We start from the raw sequence: 23,241 nt of genomic DNA, 5'->3' as shown, positions 1-23,241 counted from the left end.
CCTGCACAGCCCAAATTGCCCACCTCCATCAATGACGCCGTTTCACCATGAAAACAAAGCTTTTAACTTTCCAGGAAGACAGATGGGATTCACAGCGTCTCCGAGACCCTCTTCTGCAGCTCTCTGACCCTCAGTAATTTGCACTGACGTCACAGCTAAGGGAAAAGGAGAGACAAAAATGTGGGGGAAAGCGAAACAGACTGATGCACACTGTGAGTGAAGACCATTCTCTTTTTTCTGCTTCCAAACAAGAGAGGAAGAGAGGAGATATGTAGGAAGAGAAAAGAGGACTGTCTAATTCCTCAAAACCATTTCAGTCTCTCCAACAAATCAAAGTTATGCTTAATTGCTGCACTGTACAACTCATATTCAGGGGTTCATTTTCAAACTGGAACACAAATGGACATAAAATACACTGCATTATACAGAAAATAAAATGAGTCAATTTAGGCCACATCAAGGCACCTAAGCATCACAATCAGGATCATTTACATGGTAGTGGGGTAAATGAACACCAGTTCATAAAGGACATTTGAGGTCACTCCTCTCTAAGAAGGCCATCTGTCTCACAGGTTTCTGGCGACCCTGATCCTTACAGGTTACAGTGTTAAGCTCTTGGGATTAGAGGACCAGGCTGTTTAAAAAGGTGGATAGAAGAGGCTCGAAGCCATCTCAACCACCTGTGAAGAGCTTCTCCTCTGAACTCTACAAATGAACATCCATGTAATCCCATTATTACAGTAAACGACTTAACGAGCAGCATAACCTGCTCAGAGGCTAGGTTTGCTTAAGGGCCTAGTCTAGAGCTGTCATTGGTCAGAGAGGTGGTGATCAGAAGAAAACCAGTTTATTCTCTACGTCACAGTGGCCTGACAGCACTGAATCGCAACCAAGAGACTGTAGCATGCCAACATCCATTTGGGACGTCTCGTCCTGGCTGTGAACACAAGCGATCAAATGGGGCAGGCAGCCAGAGAAAGAGAGACAGGAAGGACGAGAGAGAGAGAGAGAGAGAGAGAGAGAGAGAGAGAGAGAGGCAATAAGTAGCTTTTAAGGTATTATTCACATTTTGAATGGACGAACTATGTTGAAATACATAGAGCTTAATATGTGGCTTTTGTCCACAAAAGAGTGACGGCATTATTATGTACAATAACTATAGACAGGCTTTAGAATTGTGCTTGGACACACTGGAATATAAATATTGATTTAGAAACATTTTCGCCCTGAAGAACTTCTTTGAAAAGGCAATAACCTTGGAAAAAAGCAGGTCACGCTGTGATAATTTCTCAGGCGGTCAGGCTAATTAAAACCATTCACAGTATCATTTCATACAGACACCTTTCATTCATTCAGATACGAACAATGCAACCCACACCAACGTGCTCGCATCAGCCTTCCATGTTTTTCTTGGCATTCCAAATGTTCTCCAACTCGTGATAAATTCAGCATTCTTGTGCCTATTGTCTTCCATTTTCGGAAGACCGAATTGGTCCAAATACACAATGCTGTCCGGACAGCGCACAGATACTTCAAAGGGCTAGGCTTTCATAGGCCGCTGAGCCATTTCACACCTAATCAACTCAGGCCCTTAATCCAGAGCAGGCTCCTGTAGATAGCATACTTTGAAGTGAAGCAGTGCCACTGACATGAGAACTTGAAACCGAGGATGAAGAATTCCATCTCACGGAGACTCATACAAGCTTATTTCCCTTCACCTTACGAAACATGTTTATCCAGCCCTGTACAATGGTGCCAGAGCTTATGCATTATACTGTGCCCTGCTCTCTCTCACTCTCTCAGCCTTCAAACCATTATACCAAAAACTAGAGAGAAGAACTGCAAGCGCTGAACAGTTATTACTACTATTATGAACCAGATTTAATCTGCCATCCATTACCCTGCATGATTTCTAATTTGAAATGACATTTAGAGAGCTTTCCAGTCATAAGACTCGGAGAAGTACATGGCAAACACATGACTCAAGGGTTAATATGCCCTCAGCATAATTTTGTAAATACTCATTAATCATGTAATATGCAGAGTGTGCAATTAAATCAGAGCAGGGAAAGTGCCCAGTCAAAATCATTGGGACCATCTGCAGCCCATCAGCAATTTAACACCCGCTAATGCGCTTCAAATTGAATTGTGGCACTGGACATTCGCAGTTCCTCCACCAGCAAATCAATAAAAGCCAGTCACGCTATCAAGGATTATACAGATAGCATCTGGGGCGAACGACTTTGCAGATACCAGCTGTGTCTCCCCACCACTTTTTCACAGGACACTTAACACTCTACAGCTACATTCGTCAAATAAATGGGCACGGTGGGCACTCGGAACATAAACTGTGGAAGGGTAGCTGTAATTATAGCAGCTGAACTCTGACGTACTAAAGCATGGCGTCCCCAAGCTTGTGATGGTCCTTTCCACAGTCTTTATCAGTACGTATCTGAAGACTTGGTCACATAGTTGGACTACTTTGTCTTTAAGGCACAGTGCTTACACAGTTGTACCCTTTATGTCTCAAGGTTAGTGCTGGCTTGCCCCTATTCTATGAGCTACATTAATCATCAGAGCTATATAAAGAGAGCTGTTTTGCTTCTGAATGTATTCAGGACATTAAATCATGATATGCGTTTCATGGAATGAGTCAGGAAGACATATATAGCCCTTGAGTTCTTATTCTACAATTAGTAAAAAAGAAGGCTTATGATGTCTACTCTCAACAAAAGAATAATTGTTGACTGCACAATGGTACAGCATAAGCACGGCACTATCCAAGAAGTAGATTACCATCTGATATACAGTACTGGAGGTAGCTGATACATTTTTCCTTCACAAAAACCATATTTACTAATTTCATCCCAGAAAACACTGCCTTCAAATCAAGGAAGGTTAAAAGCAGCATGCAGCTCCAAGAACATACAGTGCATAAAACCTGCTAAATTGTTGGTTAGAGTATATTAGTTTTCTCACAGAAGTGTATCTTTACTAGTAGTGTCAAAGCTAACATCTTAGAATCATGCGTCAACATTTAAAACACAGATAATATTTTCCTAGTTTGACCTTTTAAACCATCTGAAACTCAGCTGCTCTTGCGATGCCTCCGCAGCTGTAGAGATCTTGTTGAAATATGGCTTTTAAATGGCAGGTTCCACTGATGCAACTGACACTACTGATGCCAGCAATATCAGTAATTCAGCAGACTATGCTGGACAGCAGTCATGGCAAAACTATGAATAATACAACAAACAGCTGTGCTATAGTGGAAAGGTACACCGTCAGAAATGATGTGGACCTTAAATAAGTTTTTCCAGGTGAAAAGCACATATTTGCGCATTTCCTTAACCTAATGTTTTAAACAAGAACAATAAATAAAAGCCTGGAGACGAGACGGGGTGTGTGGAGTCAATACAACTTGACTGAAGGTAGAGATGTACCTCTGTAGTGACAAGAGTGACAGTTCTGTACCATTTTTCTGACAGTGTAAAGTCCATGTTAAATTATTGAAGGTAATAAAGGTAACGCTCTGATTAAGCTTATTTTGCCGCACACAAAGCTAAATGCACTGCCTTATAAATGAAAAACAATTCTCTGTATGGGGTTAAATTTGAGCAGATTTGATTAATCATCTTTAACTACACAAAAATGTTTTTAATGATTTAAAAAAAAAATAATTCTCATTCCTAGTCTTTACATTTACCGATTACTGCCTACTTTCTGGCAACGTCTGTTCTTGTATATATCACAGCATACAGCGACATCAAAGAGAACTGCACAGTTATTATTATGAAGGGTTAATTTCCCAACAGGATTTGTCAGCAGGCTGTCTATATGCACGTATTCGAATGTCAGAGATGTGAAGCGTTTCTCACTGTCAGGTTGAATTCTCACATCATGTCATTTTAGATTCGGTGGGAATGGAAATTCACTTCATGACTACAGACATTCTTAAGTGCATCAAATGACCACGTTATCATGCACGCGAGGTGCAAAAACACACCTCCTCGAAGAAGCACAGTTGGAAGAGATGAGCTTAATGTTTCAGAAATAGACTCAGGAACCGTCCACAGCTCTGTACATTGTTATTGTCCCTCCTCTTGGATTTATGCAAATAGCTCAATCCTTAATGTCTTGTGGGATTAATGACGCTGTAAAAAGGTGACGGCGGGAAACTGGAGCCAGTGATAGATAATGGAGTTGGACAGCAATAATGTCCTCAAGGCCTGCAGTTTTATTGAGTAGATGAAAGAGCAGAGCGTGCTCTTCTTGGGAAACAAAGCTTGTGGTGAAATACGTCCAGACGTTTTTCACTAACATTACAAAACACAAACTCCCGTAGAGAAATGTTTCGAGTTTGAAAAGAAAGCCAAGGAGCTTTTAAACTCAAGGGCACTTTGAGAGTCTTCTAACCACTTCTACTCCAGAAACGCAACACAAAGTGCATGCAATCGTAATTTTGACCAAGCATTTGTATGATTCGCTTTACAGAAGAGCTAAATATTTCAGTAGAGGCACTTTACCTTCAGCTGTGCAACTGCAGGATATAAATAAAGCATTCATTTTTGCTCTCTTCTTTTTACCAAATAAAAATGATAATACTAATAATAAAAAATTGATTTGCGGGTGGAATAAGTTTGGGTTGTACATGTAGTTGCCAAAGTAACTGATATAGATGAACATAATTCTTTTTCCTCTCATCACTGAAACCAGCAATACAGTTTCCCTCTGTCTGTAATTGCAGAAAATCACTACTTTCTGTGGGATCAATGGCACGGCCGCGTGCTTAAGTATGCAGAATATAGTCATTTTAAACGAACCTTAAGCTATGGGCTCACAGTGCCAGCTCTTAGAATAGAAATAGAGCAACTCCAAGAATCGTTAGAGCTTCAGACCTTTAGTGGTCATGTAAAATTCAAAGCGTCAAGATGGAAAAAGAAAAGGAAAGATATGCCAGGACTTCTCCCCACTCTGGTATTAATGTTACTTTTATCTCTCATCACCTTTTAAGCTTCACCATCAAAAATGGACCCTTTTTTCACCCATCTGCTGAGCTGCGTACCAGAGTTTTGAGTGCAGAAAAATACAGCAATTACTGAAGGGCCAGGACAGGACTAGAGACAGCAAGAGTGAGGACGAGACTGGAGACAGCCTTTAATGGAGGCAGGAAGCGTAAAAAAACTATCCAGGATCAAACTAAATTGAAACTAGATTGATATATTTCATTCCCCTGCCATGTCTTTCTTTTTTCCAAACAGGTAAGACACTTGTGCTGCTGCAATTTCCACTCCGATGCTTTGATTGCAGCCCGTGTCAGGCTATCTTTCAAAGAGACTCTTGTAACCGGGCCAGCTCAGCTGACGCCTGCCCCTCTAAAGTTGTCTGCAGAAGTCAGTGGAAGCCAAATTTATGGGAATCTGAATTCTGTGCTGCTGTGCTGCGGGGGTTGCTGCTGCTATCACTTCCACATCTTCACTATAACCCGTCATAGCTAAAAGGCTTCTTTAAGTACCTTGTAACCTTTATTTTTCCTCCCTTTTTTGCTTTTTTCCAGTAGCACTGGGAAACACCACATGCCATTTACACTGTGTGAACATTATATGACGAATGTACTAACAGAAATATCTTCAAGTTTCAAAATACAGCACTGCGCAAAGTCATAGACCATTTATACCTTTTTCTGTTTAAGTTCCCCTTGTTAGTCCCACAACAGGGAAATTTCACCTCAGCATTTGAACCCATCTGTGCACTGAAACACACACATACACACTAATGAGTGCACACACATTAGGGTGCAGTGAGCACACTTGCCCAGGGAGCAGTTGGGGGTTTAGTGCCTTGCTGAAGGGCACTTCAGTCACGTACTGTCGGTTAAGGTGATCGATAAATGAATCATTAGAAAAAAGTAATATATATATATATATATATATATATATATATATATATATATATATATATATTACTCAAAATATTACTTTTTTACAACTTTTTCCAGATTATAGTGTGTTTACTCTTTGTCTTTGTTACAGCTTCCATTCTTCCCAGGAGACTTGCTTTAACTTTGACAAAGAAATCAAGTTTGGTTGTATTTTCTTCTTCTCGATCCAGGTGGAAAGTCCAACACCAGCAGCTTCTGTGCTTGAAAAATGACTTTTTTTTCTCTACGTCCTTTTCTCAGTAACAGCTTCCCAACTCATAGTGGAAGAATGGACAGAAAAACTTGTGCATCTCTTCAGATTTAAGAAAAAATTGAAGAAGAATTTCCTTCTTCTCTAATGTTACCATTTCAGAAATATGTGTTTTTGGACCAGTTCCCGTAAACCACTGCTTTAAATGTATAGTCGGTGTGTGGCTCCTTCATAGGCTGAGAAAGACTTGAGGCCTTTTGTCAAGGCTAAAGAGGGACTGGCATTCAATATGTAATAAACTCTTTATTACATTATTTTGCTATTTTTAAGCAATGTGCTTTACATAATTTTTTTCTACAAAGTGTCCCGTTTAATAAATATATTTTTTTAGGGTGAAGAGGGCATTAGAGATGAACCATGGCTGTAGCTTTATTTGGCCTGAGGGCATTACACTTAGTATTTTTGTCCTATGTTAGCCCTGCATAAGTTCAAGTATGGAGGGAAAAAAACTTCAAAACAAACCAATGCACTGAAGTATGAAGTAATCAGAAGTTCTTAGAAAACGCTGGAGGGCGAGTGAGAGGGAAACAGTGTGTGACCCTCAGTGTTAAATGAGCTTTGAAGCTCCAAATGTCATTGCTGCCATCCCGCAGAGCAGCAGGAGTCGGCCGCGCTATTAGCCAGGCTCAGCGGAGGCGCGAACCTGACGCAAACGCAGTGTGTCAGTGTGTGAAAGAATCTCCTGGAGCTTGTGCCATCACATTGCACAGCTGAGGCAATGCCCTGCCACTGAGCTCCCGACGTGAAGCTCAAATCCTTTCAAACGCCCTACCGGCCCATCTCAGCCTATGCAAACAAAGTCTAGAAAAGGCTTTCCAACCTTAGGTCTCAAACGATAGACCCTAGATCTGTACGGTCTCACCACTTTGCTCACTCTTCGCCTTTAAAAAGCCAACAAAAAACAGGTTTAAACCAAGTGGTGGTCATGTCATGTTCTTTGCCAAGCAGCAGGGTGAATGAGAGAAAGGCCTTGAACATGAAGCTTACATAAAAGACCCCTTTGAGCCAGTAGAAATACGCAGACCACTGCGACAGCGCATCATACTTGTTGTTCTCGCCATAGCTCGGTAGTGCTTGTTGATCCACGGGAGTATTGCAGGCTGTAGAGTTTCAGGGACTCTTTCAGAAAGTGCACCTGTGTACAGACAGAGGTAGAACAGGGAGATTATCCCAGACATGCCTGACAGCCACAGCTGCCCTCCAGATGTTGATACATCTGATCATGGCATGAAAAAAGTATCTGCTCCAATTAACCACTGTTTGCTGCAGAGATGTCCTGATTCCCCCATAAGCCATCGGTCTAGGCTTGTTTTTCTCTCTCCAGCCTTCTGTGCCTCTTTGTCTGACAGATTTCGTGTATGTATGTCTGTCTGACTCGCTTCTCTCGCTCCCCTCTTCCCCTGTCTCTCTCTTCTTCCTCTGGTTCTCTCTAACCCCTCTTTCTCTCTCCTGGCTTTCCCCCTCTTTCTCTCTCTCACTTTCTGTCCTATTCTCTACCCTTTTCTCTCTTTCTCTCCCCACCTTCACCCTCTCTCATGTTCTCTCCTCTCTTTCTTCATCCCTCTCACTATCATTGTTTCTCAGTCCCTACCCTCCATCTTTCTCTCTCTGACTCTCTATCACCTCTGCCTCTTCCTGATCTTCTATCACTCTTTCGCTTCTCACTCTCTCCCCTCAACCTCTCTCACTTTCTCTCCCCCTCACTTTCTGCTTCTCTTACCCTCTTTCCCTTTTGCTGTCATTCTTTTTCTCTAACCATACTGTCTTATTCTCTCTCACTTTCTATCATATTCTGTTTCTTTTTCTCAGTCTCCCCCTCTCTTTGACCCTCTTTCTCTCTCACTCTTGTTCTCTCCTCTCTCTTTCTGTCCCGCTCACTATCATTCTGTTTCTCTCTTTAACCTCCTTCTTTCTCACTCTCCCTCTTTGCTCCTCTCTCACCCTCCCTCTTTCTGTCCTTCTCACTATCACTTTTCCCTCCCCACTTTCTCTCCCTCAGCTGCTCTCTCTTTCTGCTTCTCTTACTCTCTGTCCCTCTCGTTCTTTCTCTTTCTCCTCCTCGCTCCCCTCTCTCTCTTTTTCTCTTTCTTTTCCTATTCTCTTACTGTCCTTCTCACTCTTCTGTTTTCTTTCTCTTTCCCATCTTCTTTTCATCTCGATCCCCTCTCTCTGTGCCTCTATCACTCTCCCATCTAATTCTTTTTCTGTCTGTCTCATTTCTTTCTCTATCTCTGTCTGTCTCTATCTTTCTCTTCTTCTTACCTTCCTTTCCTAGTCCTCTCTCTTACTCTTCCTTCTTTATTTCTCCTTCTTCCCCTCACCCTCTCTTTTTCCCTACCTTTCTTTCTTTCTCTCTTTCTCTGCCTCTTGCTTTTTTCTCTCTAATCTTTTTCTTTCTCTCTCCTTCTCATCTTCCCCTTTTCCCTTTTTCTGCATCTCTTACTCTCTGTACCTCTCACTATCACTCTTCCTCTCTCTAACCCTCCCTTCTTTCTTTATCTCTCTCCCCTCACTCTTCACCTCACTATTACTTTTTTTCTCTTTGTCCTTCTATCACTCTTACTTTCTCTCTCTAACCTGGCTTGATTTCTCTGTGCATTTCTGTCTCCTTCTCTCCTTTGCCCCCCCACTTTCCTTCTATGTCTCTCTCATCCTCTCATTCTTTCTCCCTTCACCCTTCTGTTCCCCTCTCTTGCTCTATTTCTCGCTCCCTCTCACTCTCTCCCTCTGCTTTCTTGCTATCACTCTTTCTCTCTCTCTTACCCCCTCTTCTTTTTTCTTCCCATCTTTTTCTCCCTCTTTCAATGTTGTTTTCTGTCTCCAGTCCTCTCTTTCTCTCTCCCCTCACTTTCTTTTCCTGTCTTTCTCTGTCTTCCACTCACCTTCTATTATGCTCTCTTCCTCTCTTTCTCTTAATCTCTCACCTCCTCTCTTTCTCTCTGGTTCCTCCTCTAATCCTCTCCCTCGCCACCCCTCCTCTCTAATAGATTTCTTTTCTCTCTTCATATGCCAGACGCAGGAATGGAAATGAAGAGGGAAGAAAATTTAAATTAATCAAATACCACAAGAGAACTTAAGTGAGGGCAGAAGAAAACAGTATGAAGGCCGTTAATTTGTATGCGTCTGATAAATGAGGCCGAGAGAGCTGCAGCGTGTGCACATCAGAGAAGGAGAAAAATCCTGCACTCTCCTCTCTTCCTCCACCTCCCACCACTACAATCTTCACCTTCTCCCTCTGCCACCACTACCACAACCACTCCTCCCTCCTTCCTCATCTATCCTCTTCCCTTTCTCCTCCTCTGCGTTGTCTGAACCCAGTCTGTTCCTTTCCAGCACCAGCAAGCCCCGCCGCATCCTCGTCAGAAAAACTGCTGGAGGCCAGAGATGATGAATAGATGCACTGAAACTATTAATTCCCCATAACAGCTCCATTCTTCCTCTTAAGGCTCCCACTGCTGGCGACGTGCTCATGAGGGGAAGAAAGTTCGCTAAGCTAATGCTCTCGATGCGCAAAGCAGCTTTGACTGCAATCACTGAGCACAATATGTCGCCCTTTCAGACACGACAGAGAGGGCAAATAAAGAAAATATGTTTCCTGACAGCTTAGAATCACTCCTAGCGTGAAGAGGCCACGCCGGGATGCTTTGCTTAGTTTGCTTGCACTGTTGAAATTAGAAACAGCTCTTGGTCGTCTTGTTATCTTTCCAAACAGACAATACACTGTAATCAGTCTTATTCCACCTTGATCAGAATCCTCATTGCCTGAACAAGGCTGAACAGATACCGTATGCAGCCCAATGGATCCTTTTGTCACACAGGCGCTTTAAAACTGCCTTACGCTGACAAAGACAGGCTTGCATAAGGCTTTAGGTATCCTGTGGTATTGTTCATGGAGGTCGTTTCTGAGAGCACGCGTTAGTAACTGAAAACAGCCATGTTCTGTATTTTATGTATCATTTCTCAGATTGAGAAAAAGGCCTACAGTCCACTATAAGTGCTGTTGCAGAAACCTCAAACAACCAGTGTCTATTCAGTCCACATGCACAAGGCCATTTTTGTTTCCATCAAAAAATCTCATATTCTCACGAAAAATGCATCACTTTCCAGATGCAAATATTCTGCCCCAGTCAGCCAAAACTCTACTGCAAACATAACTAATTAACTATTGCATAATCTGTGGTGTCAGTGGTAATGCATTCATTTCACCCACATAATAAACTAACATCACTATGTTTTTCTATATATTTCCAAAATGTCCTTGTTTCACCTTTTGAACAATCCACAGTAGTGCAAACTGAAGCCCAGCTGCTCACGTTATGACAAGTCAAGCCAATTTTTATTTATAAAGTGCTTTTAACAACAGGCGTCGCAAAGCGACTTTACAGAAAATTATGGATCCAAGCCCGGATGAGAACAGTGGCAAGGAAAACCTCCCCATGAGTAAGAGGAAGAAACCTTGAGAGGAAACAAGCCTCAAAAGGGGAACCCATTCTCCTCTGGTCGACACTGAATAACAAACAGTAACATAAGATGAACAGAGGATAAGGTTTTAACATTAGTATTAAATATTAAAATACAGAAATGTGGAAAAACTTGTGAGGCAATGGTTATAATGAAATCATTTGAGTCTGTGCAGCAGCAGCATCTTTAGAAATTTCAGTTCACGCAGATGAGGTTTGGACAGTGTTGTATGGCGGGAATCTCCATGGTTGTCAAACTGGTCCAGAAGGCTGGTGAGCAGTGGGCTTGCAGTCAAGGCCAAAATAGCAAAGGCATCACGTCACAGGATAAGCAGTTGTTTAACTACTGATAATGACAGAATCCACGATCTGTAGCCCTCACATTCAAAGACAGCTTTTAAAATTCTTTTATTTCTTTTACCCAATTTTCCCCAATTTAGTCGTATCCAAGTTAGGACTCTAGGAGGGTGAAGGCTAGCACAGGGTGACCTGTGAAGCACAACCGCATCTTTTTGAACTGCCGCTCACGCAACGTATTTAGACAGCTGAAAGCGCTTGGAGGAAATGCCAGATCTGTTACGTTAGCTAACAGACGCCTGCGCTGACCACCATTGCGCTGAGTGATGGGGGATCACGATCTCCTGATGACAGGGTGAACGCTTAGATGGTTGTGCCACTTGGGAGCCTTAACCTGGCTTATCAATGGCTTTTAAAGAATTAACTTCAGCATCTTCAGCAGACGTCAATGGACACCTCTCGCCAGCATAATAATAAATACATTTCAATGAAGCTTATTTGTCAAATCATACAGCTATAATAAAATGCATCCCTTTTTAATAGTTAAAAATCTTTTTTTTTTCTTTTTTTTTACTATTCTAAACCAAATTTGAGCAAATAAGACCAAACAATTAATAGTGCTTAACTACACAAAATAGACAGCTTAATATAAATATAAGCGATTTAGAGATTAGAGATTTTTTTGTGCTGGTTTTCTGAGTCACAGCTCTATCTGTAAGTATTTCCAAGCCTCTCCTTCTGTTCGTCTCTTCTGTTTCAGAAAAAACTCACATGCAGGGCTGCTACACCGCTGTTCTAAAATCCCTGACTGTGTCTTTTTCCTGTGTAGAGATGAAGGATTGTAGAAATGCAGGAGACAGCAATAACCCAGTAGCTCTACACCACAAACCAGGCACTTGAGACCACCAGCTTTTTTTCAGCTCTTTGAATATTACCTGACATTTGCCAAGCAAAATCCTAAACCTGAAGCTTAGTTACCAAAGCCCTAAACCACATTTGCAAAAGTACAACAGTATGACTCCTGTGCACAAACTAAGTCATACAACTCTCAAAACTTTCTATACAGTATTATTCACTGACACAGAATTAAAAGTAAGTCCTCAAAGCCTCGTGATTTCAGCACTGTCATGCACTCTTTGTCAGTTTTTGAATTTTTGTGAACAGATTAGTTCTTTTTCTTTTTTAGAGAATATGAGACCAGCTCAATGAAGCACCTTTCAGCACCTGAACAGTCGTAGTAAGGCAGAGTCTGTAAGCCTGGGTGAACTTCCCAAGCTTCTCCAGTCTCAGACACCCATCCTCATATATATACATCCACCCATATATATATATATATATATATATATATATATATATATATATATATATATATATATATATATATATATATATATATATATATATAAATATATAGATAGATAGATAGATAGATAGATAAATAATACAACTTGAAAACATCTGCTCAATCAAGTCATCACATCAATCAAGTGGAAAATGCTTTGATGTATGTTTCATGTATGAACGCAAAATACTTCTTTCACACACTCTGTTCATGACGCCTTGTACTTGGCTTTTAGTCTGTAAGTAGCTGTTTTTGTGTTAGGTGAGAAAGGTGTGTTGGTGAAACAGCAAGTACATGTACATTCACCAGCCACTTTATTAGGTACACCTAAAAGTTCAATTGCTTGTTAACATAAATAGCTAATCAGCCAATCACATGGCGCCAACTCAATGCATTTAGGCATGTGGAGGTGGTCAAGACAACTTGCTCAAGTGCAAAGCGAACGTCAGAACGGGGAAGAAAGGTGATTTAAGTGACTTTGAACGTGGCGTGGTTGTTGGTGCCAGATGGGCTGGTCTGAGTATTTCAGAAACTGCTGATCTACTGGGATTTTCACACACAACCATCTCTAGGGTTTACAGAGAACGGTCCGAAAAAGAGAAAATATCCAGTGAGCGGTTTGAGATGGTTAGAGATGATAGAAAGGCAACAGGAACTCAAATAACCAACCAAAAGCTCTGAGGAACGTTTCCAACACCTTGTTGAAATTATGCCACGAATAATTAAGGCAGTTCTGAAGACAAAGGGGGTGCAACCTTTTACTAGAAAGGTGTGCCTAATAAAGTGGTGTGTAATAAAGTGAGTGTATTTATATATTAGCATATGAAGTTATCTTTATGTGTGTGAGTGCATGTGACCTGTGGGTGCATGTTATTAACATGAGTGGGAGTCGGCACTGCCTAATGTACGAGTCATTTTTATGTAGGCATTCAGATTCAGCACATACAGGTGTTGGGTCAAGTCTCGCTATCTGTTTCAGTTTATTAGTTGATCAATCTCTGGCTTAGAACTGAGTTACAGCTCATTATTATATAGTTCATTTTTGGTGACTGCAATGGCAATTCTCTCAATTCCTTAATTTTTTTTAACTTAATATTAAGCTGCAAAACTAATCAGACAAATGGCATCAGCTACTAAACAAAGCGGCAAATCAAATGTCTTGCATCCCCTTTCCTGCTCAGAGCCAGCAAATCACCAGTGTATCGTCAGCGTAGTAAACTGTAGGAAACAGCTTGAGAGCTGCTTCAGCCCCAAGGGTTAATGTGACGCACTAGGTATGTGTTTCACTGTGGTAAATATTATTATATATATATACAAATATGTCAAAAAGTATGAGAACAATTCATTTGTATTTTATCAATCCATCATACCACAGGGGGTGGAAACAGGCCACTGAAAAGAGGCTAACTACAACAGACAGACCACTGGCATGTGGGTTACATCATTAATCTTACAGTTTTCTTACTGCAGCAGAAATGAAGGAAATGATTCAATAGGAAGCATGTGAGCGGAAATATGATCATGCTCAATACAAATCTTCTGTTTCTCCAAACGTCTTCTCTTTCCTCCTCTCTGCTTGTTTGTCTTATCTGTGAATTGCAATTGATTCCCATGTGAGCTGCCCTACCCAGGTGTTGACAGTGTACAAAAAGGGGTCAATTCTATTCACGATAGATGGTCCATTATGAGCCCAGAGCATAATAAGTAAGTGCTTATTTGTATGTCTATAAGCAAGACAGGCAAGATAGAACACCAGGTGTGATGTGGATAAGAACATGTGGCCAAATAATGCACACCAGGTAAACTAAGCATTTACAGTATCGGTGACTATTTGCTAGATAATGTCGAGTACCAGATATTTTAGTTCTTTTATTTCATTTGTTCCTCTACAATAAATCCCATTTTCATGTTTAATGTTTCTGATGTAATTATTGTTTTTTCACTCATTGTAAATAAATGGCTTGTCAATTCAATCAAAAAAAAATTTCATGTAATTCCAAGAAATTTAAGCGGTTTAATTCAAATCACACACACATTTTCTAAGCCACCCTTCTCAGGGTCGCAGGGGGAGCTGAAGCCTATCCCAGTTGTCATCGGGCGGAAGGCAGGATACCCCCAGATACACCCCAAACAGGTCGCCAGTCCATCGCAGGGCAGACAGACATACAAATTCACACACACACACACACACCTAGGGGCAATATAGCACGTCCAATTGGCCTGACTGCATGTCTTTGGACTGTAAGAGGAAACACACACAGACAGAACATGCAAACTCTACACAGAAAGGACCCTGGTCGCCCAGCCAGGGAATCGAACCCAGGCCCGTCAGCGCTACCCATGGCGCCACCATGCTTCAAATCATTTCAACAAAACAATCCAAAGCAACATTTTTAGTTTAGCTGAGCAAAATCAACACTGTACATCAATTCAAACCTCAAAAAAACCCACTTAAAATCTTGCACAAAATGTTCCACTTTTTCGTTCTGTTTACATGATCAGCCAAAGAATAATATAAAATAAATCTACAGAGCCAGTAACTCTTTACTATTCATAGATTTACATAAAATCATGGATTTGCCTTAATGTCAACAACTACCAGTGTTTCTGAGGTGACTGCATACAAGAGCATTACTCTATTATTGTTTTGATGAACAGATGTATTTTAAGATTTTTGTATTTAAGTACAAAATGAACTACAATGCTGAGCTGCAGGTTTCTGTGGATGGGGCTGTGAAGAGTTTGGAAGTGAACTTGGTACTGAAAAATGTGTCTTCATAATTGTAAAATAAATGTAATCACCATATTTTTAGAAATTGTCTCCAGTGTTAAGGTCTACCTCTGTGTGATTAGACACTTTCTAACTTTTATCGGTTAGAAATTTTATCGATTCCAGAGACAACTGTTTTGGAGGCGATGGGCATGTAACAAACATTCTTCTGGATCTGACTCCAGAGTACTCCAATTCCCAGAACTCCCTTGGAGATCACGTGACTGCTGCTCAACCATTCATCACCTGAATACTAATCTGTCATACCTGTTCTGTTTATCTCATGATTTACAGTAGTTAGTATATGAGTCTGGGCTTTTAGGTTCTAACTTGGTGAGGTATCAGTGAGGTATTGCTTCTTTCCTGTTCTTTATAGTTCTTTTATAGACTTTCAACTTTGACTTTTGCCTTTAGATGTCATTTGCCTGTTTCTGTGATGTTTGTCTTTTAGAATTTTTTGGATTTGACCTGTTCCTGTTTTCTGACAACAAGCTTGGATCATGTTTCATACAGTAAAGGCTCTTTTTCTAACTGCGAGCATCTGATCGCTTGTGTCGCGTTACACTCGCTGTCAAGTTGTCCTAGCATTTTGCCTGTATACACTATAATTTAACCATTACATTTTCAGAATGTGCGCAAATCTTTATGACCAACATTTTATTCCATATTAACAAAACCATTTCGATTTAAATGCAAAAAACAATGTAGTTCTTTGCCAGAGAGCAATTTTCATGACACATTACTGTTTTGTGATTTAAATTTACATTTACCCCAGAATACATATGAAAAACAAGCTCACATTTACAGAGAACAATCATTTATCTTCATGTAGATTCACTCAGTGCAGTCTAACAGTAAGTAACTGTGGGCTTGAATAGGCTTGAGACGACTGACAAAAGTATCACCAATAGAACGCAATTTAAAAAGCACAAAATTAAATCATGTTTGTATGGTAATCTGTAGTCCTTGTCCAGTTCATGCTCTATAGCAGTGCAAGGCAGCATTTTATTTTCATTCTATCTCTTTTCTTTTTTCACCATGAGACAGCTAGTTAAACAGCTTCCATGCACAGAATGTCTTAGTTTGAGAAAGCTTAACACAGGCTTAAATGATCAATGATTCTGACCTCATAGTTACATCAACATTGCTAAAAATACTATTTAATACAGCCAAGCCTTCCAGAATGATAAAGATAATAGGCTACAGTGATAGAAGCCTTCAGACTAACCCAAAGATCTGGTCATATTATTACTATAAGAAGAAGCAATTGATAGGCTACATCAAGTTCTTCCAAACTACAGCACAAACTACCAAACCACACCAAGAACTAAGTTAGCTTACAGGTTTCTGAGTAGAAACCCAAGCTTGTCTATTTTCCCCTTAAGCAGGGTTCTCTGTGCTGTTACCACATTACCGGCCATATTGAAATGGGTTACTGGAGACAAATGCTGTGGATATCAATTCAGTACACTCTATAGTAGTGCACATTCACTTGCATGCCATCATGATACTACTGCCAATCAATGATGGTCAAGGTACACGATCAGACAATTGTACACAATCTCACCAGCTTAAATTGTACACAGATAGAGTTTTTGGCTCTGTGCAATGAATAAAAGCAGAATTTCAATGTGATTTAATGGTATTCACAGCTATACTGGCTGAACCACAAGGGAATCCACCCTTTTTATATGTAGTCCACCATTTCAAGGGACAAAATGTAGTAGTAAATTGGCTGCTCATTTTCTTCTTGGCAAGCTGAGTGTCATTGCATCATTAGCTCATGCATTAGAGAGCTAAAAAAAGTCTAGAGTTTATAGATTATTCTAGATGAGTTAGGGTTGGTTGTGGAGTCTGTTGCTGTTTCTCTCAAGACGAGAATCAAAGCAGTCATGAGACTTTAAAAAAATCATAATAAATCAAAGCCAGTGCCAGAGTATTAAAATCAACTGTTTGGTACAATGTAAAGAATCAAAAACTGATGAGCTTAGGAATAGTAGCAAGATGAGAGAAGAAAGCTCTCACTTGTAAAGATAAAACTGTCTTATAAAATTCCACGACACTCAAGTATCTAAGTACAGATGTGTCATCAGCCCTGCTCAACCCTGAAGTTCATACCCATCTCAGCAAAATGCATAGTGGGTTGCATCATCTAGCACTTACATGGATCATGAATGCAATAACCTGTGATTGGATTTTGTGACAGGTGGAAAGGTACCATGCACATTTTACCTTACTGTGTTTGCTTTCAGTAAAAAATGCCCTGCATGTCAGTGTCTAGGTTATTACAAACATTTAGATTGTAAGGATTCCTATTGCAGTGTTCTAATAAATGGGCGAAGATGCAACAGAAAGAAGCTTCTTTCGTCTCTATTGTGATGACTGATTAAAATGGTCGCTTTAGTGTTCACACCACAGAGAAGAAGTACGAAAATGTTAAAAAGTTCACAGAAGGCCTCTACAGTTCTGGGACAAGGTGTTATTGATGTAGATAAAGAGATGTAGATAAACATGATCCAGAGAGTTGGACTGAGGAAAGTGTGAAGAAAAAAGTAACAGCTCACGATCCAAAGCATATCACCTCAACTGCCAAGCATTGTGACTTGTGGCATGTACGACTGGAAATGACTCACTTAGGTTTGCGACTGCCTCGACAGCAACAGGATGAATTTTGAAGTGCATTAAAAGCATTTTAATTGTTGAGGCTCAATTGCAACTGCCAACTTAGTAGAACTTATTGCAGTACTGCTCCTGACTGGCTAAGACACAAGTGGGAAACCAAAATGGCTGTATTCCATGCTTGGCAGAGCATCACCATGGAAGACAGCCAGCATAAGGTGATGTCTTGGGATAGCAGACTTCAGGCAACAACCGATTGTAAAGAATTTGCAATGTGATCATTTTATGTATTTATTTTGCCCAATTACTTGTTCCGTGGTATGGGGAAACACACTGTGATTCACCCATTATCAAAGTAAAAAGCCATGAATTAAAGCTAATGTTCTGCTCATACATTGCTTCACCTCAAATGTGATGTGCTGGACAACAGAGCCAAAGCATGAGAAACCCTTCACTGCATGGTTCATGGTCTAAGGTCTTCCCTGCAGTAAAAAGCTAATTATCAAGTTAATTATCACGCCTTGCATGTGCTGAGTTAAGTGTGTTAGTCCAAGGACAACACAAAATTGTACAGTGCCAGGACTAAAAATCACTGGTTTGGCGAACACAAGCAGCCACTCACCGTCCAGCCACCTCCATCAGTGGTCATGTCACAGTAGACCTGGAAGCCTGCAGGGTAGTGTGTGGGAAACACAGAGTAAATCCCGTCTTCTCGCTGTCCACTGGCATAGATGTCACTGCAGTCTCTTGGTCGGGAGCCTATGAAAAAGAAACAGGACATGCCAACATCATCATTATCCACATTAAGAACTCTATGCTGCACTTTCTTCCCAGCCAGCGCATCTGAGGTGAGAGAAAAAAGGCTTTTTTTTTTCAATACAGCAGCCTCGACATGTGTCATCTTGCACATGCAGTCTAAGCAGTGGCATCTCTGTGTGCCTCTGTTACTGACTTGGAGAGCCCGCAGAGAGAGGCCAGTGGAAGGGTAGTCTATAGAGAGACTGAATCCACTGTAGGGCTCATTACAGCTGGTTGACCGGTTGAAGACGGCAGGGTAATGAGGAGTTGCTTTACCCTCTCCGTTGGCACAGCCCTTGGGCCGGAGGCTGCGGACTGGAGCCCTCTGGAGATCTGCTTTCAGGCGCCCCTTCGTATTGCCGGTTTCCTTCTGCATAGAGTTGAGGGCATCACTCACTGAGTTCACAACCTTCACCATGTTGATCTGGCTCTCCGACAACAGCTGGAGAGAATGAGACAGAGAGGAAAGGAGAGAGAGACAAATCATTCAAGGATTCATAAAGTAATGAGGCATTGTATTTGGTGCCACTGGTTTTCTTGTGATAACAATCACAATGAAAATCTTTTATAGCCAATAATAGAACAGAATAGCTGTTCTGTTCTTTGAGCTGATGTCTGTCCTTAGCAGTTTACCCTGTAATTCACAGTATGTTGAGGTGCAAGTTCCTTTAAAATATTTAAGTATATAATGTTATTACACTTTCTGTAGTCTTTGGCTGTGAAAACATGTAAACTATTAATGTAAATGTGCAGACGCATTCTTTTCTACAACAGTCACTATAATTTTGTTGTCAAGGTACTGCAAAATGTCTAATTGACCAGAACTGTATATTTGCAGTACTTTACTGGCAACTAAGTTGCTTCACAGAGGACAACAGGGAACAATCTAATATAGGGTGAACTGGGCATGGGGTAATGTGGATATTTCATGTAATTAAATATGTTTATGTGAAACTTGCTTTAGTCATGTTGTCTTCTTCCTATCGCAATGTCATCTGTACATTTTGTATTACACAAGTAACTTCTTTATCATTACTGAGCTGTGTATTTCACAGAACTCAAGCCTACATTGTTTCATTTGCCTTTTTGGTGGCTGTAACATAACATAATTTTAAAGCATGTGAACAGTTCACAGCAAGAACTAGCCAGGTAAATTACAACTTTCACACAGTGAAGTTAGTTATAACACAGTGTTCCAAACAGTTGCAACATAGTTTTCCACATCCTTCCAAATAAATTCAATAAATGTTTTTTTGGAAGCTTCTTTGTACAGACCCAGCAAAAAATAGTATATGTCGTCATGTAAATAAAATGCAGGTTTTTAATGGTGCTGCCATTTCGGTTGGAAAGCTCACCTACGTCAAACTGTATATAACTGTAGTGATTTATTTATTATGATTTACATCTATTTGCCAGACTTTTTAGCAACAGTTATTACAACTAGTCCCTCAGAGTGTGACAATGAATCCCACCCATGGGGTGAGCTGTAATGTTTGCATGGCACTGGAAAAAAAGTTTACATTTTTTTAATTTGTAGTGGAGATGTGTAGGTTTCTTGTATAAAAGTGCAATCTTGCTCACTTTCAAAATTAGTTAGCAAAAAAAAACCAAAATGTGCCTTTCGCTCTCATACAGTCATTACCACAGTGGTCACCAACACTCTTTTGTGGAGATATACTTTCCTGCAAAGTTTAGGTAACCAGCATTTAAGAGCTCCCCTCTCCCCCTTATTTAACATCTAGCCAATCAAAGACTTCTGAAGAAGTTGATTAGTTGAAGCAAGTGTTGTACACTGTGATTAGAACTAGACTCTGCAGGAAGGAAGATCTCCAGGACCAAGGTTGATGACCACTGCCTTACTGCTTCCACAGTACTATGCCCACTATTTTGTTACAATACATCACTAGGCACTGCATTAAAAATAAAAATAAAAAAACCTCACCAGAAACGCTCATTTGGCTAAAATGAGCACTAGGTGAAGCCCTTGTATTTGCATAATGCTAACTGGACACTTAGTGTTATGCAAATAGAAGAGCTCAGTCATTTCACACATTCCCTTTAAGCATGTAAAATTACACTATGTCAGACAGTCTGTGCTTCAGCACAGTGGGAGGTGACAGCGGGATAGAGGTCTTTCGTTTTTTACAGCCAAGTTTTTTGTGTCTGTCTCAGCAAAGCTGCTAAGGCCTGTCTGCTGCTAGACAGTCTGGTGCAACGTTAAACGCTGACTCTGAGTGATGCAGACTACACTTCAGTCGTGTCTCACTATGTGGGGCAGGTGGATATACGTAAATTCCAGGCAACAATTAGGAAAAATGATCTCTGAAAGCTCCTCTCTTTCCTCTGGACACATGAAAAATTTCAAGCCATCTAGGGACGTATGAACAAACATCCAGCGTGGAGTTTTTACAGTGTTGTGTGCAGCACCATTTTAAGCTAAGTGTGTGTGGCCGTTGGTGAGGTTGATGATGATGGCAACTGACGTGCTGGTCACCTCCTGAGCGGACAGTGGGGACATTAACGCTCTCTGCTCTCACCACGGATTCATCTCACACACCCTCTCCTCATATGTTGCCACAGCAACCATGTTTACCTGTCATTTATGAGTAGCTTGGCCCACTAGCAAGGGTTGGGGGGACTACTAAATGATCAAAAGAGGAGAGGCAGCGTCACCTGTTGATGCTTTTCTCCAATGACTGAACTTGTTGCCTTATGTACCTGGATTAATGGAAATAAGTACCTAAAAGGAATTATCTTCAAGAACCAACCAGCATATATAATACATTTGCCATAAACAAAAACTCAAAGGATTTCTGATGGTGCTTGTAAAGCCCAGTTCAGCATGTCTGGTGGATCAAGAATAGAGGCTTGGAATAAGAACATACCTAATTAAAACATCTAACTTGTATATCCACCCTGCTTTTATTAGCAGGCAACAAGGATGCCGTTTCCGCCATTCCTGATCGGGTCTTTAAGTGCAGCCCCGAAAAAAGAGCTGGATTTAGATGCCTTTCATTATAATTCAGGTCGCACCTCTCTGCTGGTCCTCTGTTAGTAGATAAAGCATGCTTTTATATCTCTGCTGCCCAGCCTGCTCTGTAAACATACTATCAGCTGCGTAGAGCACGATGCTGATGGCTGCTGTTGCTGCATTGAACATTATTTAAAATAAGTTCGCTTGGTTGAGGTGCATCCATTAATCACAGACACATTCAAAGCTGCTTTTCGTGCAGCCTCGTGTATCATCAATAATCTCCCTAACAGAGTGGGCATCTGAGTCTGGAACATAGCTCTCACTTAAAAAAAAATAAGGCTGATGCTCACTGGAGAAGGAAAGATTAATGAACACAACAGCATGGGTGGAAATGGAATAGAAAATAGCACTCTGCACCGTACAATCAAAACTTTCAATCTTACAGCATGAATGATTGAAAACACACAAAGAGATTTCTACAGTCTATTACAGCTTACTTTCTTCTTTCCTCTGTTCTTTTGCAGAACTCTACGATGTCCCTTAACCAGCTATTACGACTGAAAAATGCTGTTTTTTCCCCTCATCTGTCATTTAAATACAGATGGAAATGTGCAGACTGTCTTTCATTTTAACTAACACAACCTCTGTAAACATCTGACCTTCAATATGAAGGACTCCTTCATTAAAACACCATCACTACATCATCATGACATCACTAACTGGCATCCTTGGGGGCAGAATGCAGTTCTGCTGTTATCTTGGTTTCAAGGAGTAAGTCCTTCACTGCAACCCACTGTGTTCTGGCTGTGTTCTGGCTTTGCTCTGCTACATTTTATTGGACTAAAACCCCTCAGGCCACGACAAAGCAAGCTTAATGCACACCCACTCTAATGAGGGCTTGAAGACATTCGCTACATTACACCCCTACTGAAGCACGGCATTATAAAATACAGCAGCTGAGTTTTCTTTCAGTCTCTCTGAAGAAAATCTGAAAATCCCTGCCAAGTTTGACGTGGTCTAAATATATATCCGGTTTATATAAGTTGAGACAAGGACATTGGAAATGGTCAAGCTGGTTTAATGCTGTGTCTTGGCTTGCACTCCATCTTTAAAATTAGTCTCTGTGCTGTCAAAATATTTCTTGAGTTGATCAGGCAGCCTGCCTGAGGCTGATGTAGCCTGGACTGTTATTTCCAGAGAGCAAAATCTGAGGTTCGCCCTCCAGAATCAACAGTCCAATTGAATAGTGATTGCTCGCATCTCTATGCATAGCGTAAATTATTGAGGTCAAAGAAAGTTTAGATGAACCATCTCTCTTTTTTTTCCAATTCCGCGACTACAGTTTCTGTCAGATGACAGACGTGGCTTTGCCAGGAGATCTGGAGAAGTGTCAGTGCGTATTAATTTCACCGTCTGTCTGACAGATGAGTCAACAGTCTCTTTCTTTCCAGCCACTTCTCCAAGGTAAAGGGCAAAAGTGAGTTGTCTACGCGACAAAGGTTTATCACCAGGCGATGAGTGGAACGCACGTTGTCCGACTTGCCAGGCAATTACCCGTGGCGCTCGTTCTAATGAGGCCACTCTGATAATTAACTAGAGGATATGTTAAGTACTCCTATAGGACTGATCTCGACTTGAATCTGTCCTTCGCCAAAGCGAGGATTTCAAGACACACTGAAAAGTCTTGAGATGCCCTTAAACTTAGAGAACAGAATGTGAACTACTTCCTTTAACTTATTCCACTGATCCCCTCACCACCTCAGATCTGCAGCCAGATCCACAACCGTGGT

At 40.9% G+C, this 23,241-nt stretch overlaps 1 protein-coding gene across 1 annotated transcript in view; it reads right to left on the bottom strand.

The window, feature by feature from the left end:
- LOC108438350 (fibrinogen C domain containing 1) overlaps positions 1-23,241 on the bottom strand; it is a 102,523-nt gene that overhangs the window by 42,569 nt on the left and 36,713 nt on the right. The window contains exons 3-4 of the mRNA XM_017716091.2: positions 18,754-18,919; positions 18,302-18,438 (exon numbers count right to left, since the gene is read on the bottom strand). Coding sequence (XP_017571580.1) covers positions 18,302-18,438; positions 18,754-18,919 — 303 coding nt within the window. The remainder of the gene's footprint in view (positions 1-18,301; positions 18,439-18,753; positions 18,920-23,241) is intronic.

Source organism: Pygocentrus nattereri, chromosome 28 (genome assembly GCF_015220715.1).
Source record: "Pygocentrus nattereri isolate fPygNat1 chromosome 28, fPygNat1.pri, whole genome shotgun sequence".
Taxonomy (NCBI): Eukaryota; Metazoa; Chordata; class Actinopteri; order Characiformes; family Serrasalmidae; genus Pygocentrus; species Pygocentrus nattereri.
This window is presented reverse-complemented; position numbering and strand designations above follow the sequence as displayed.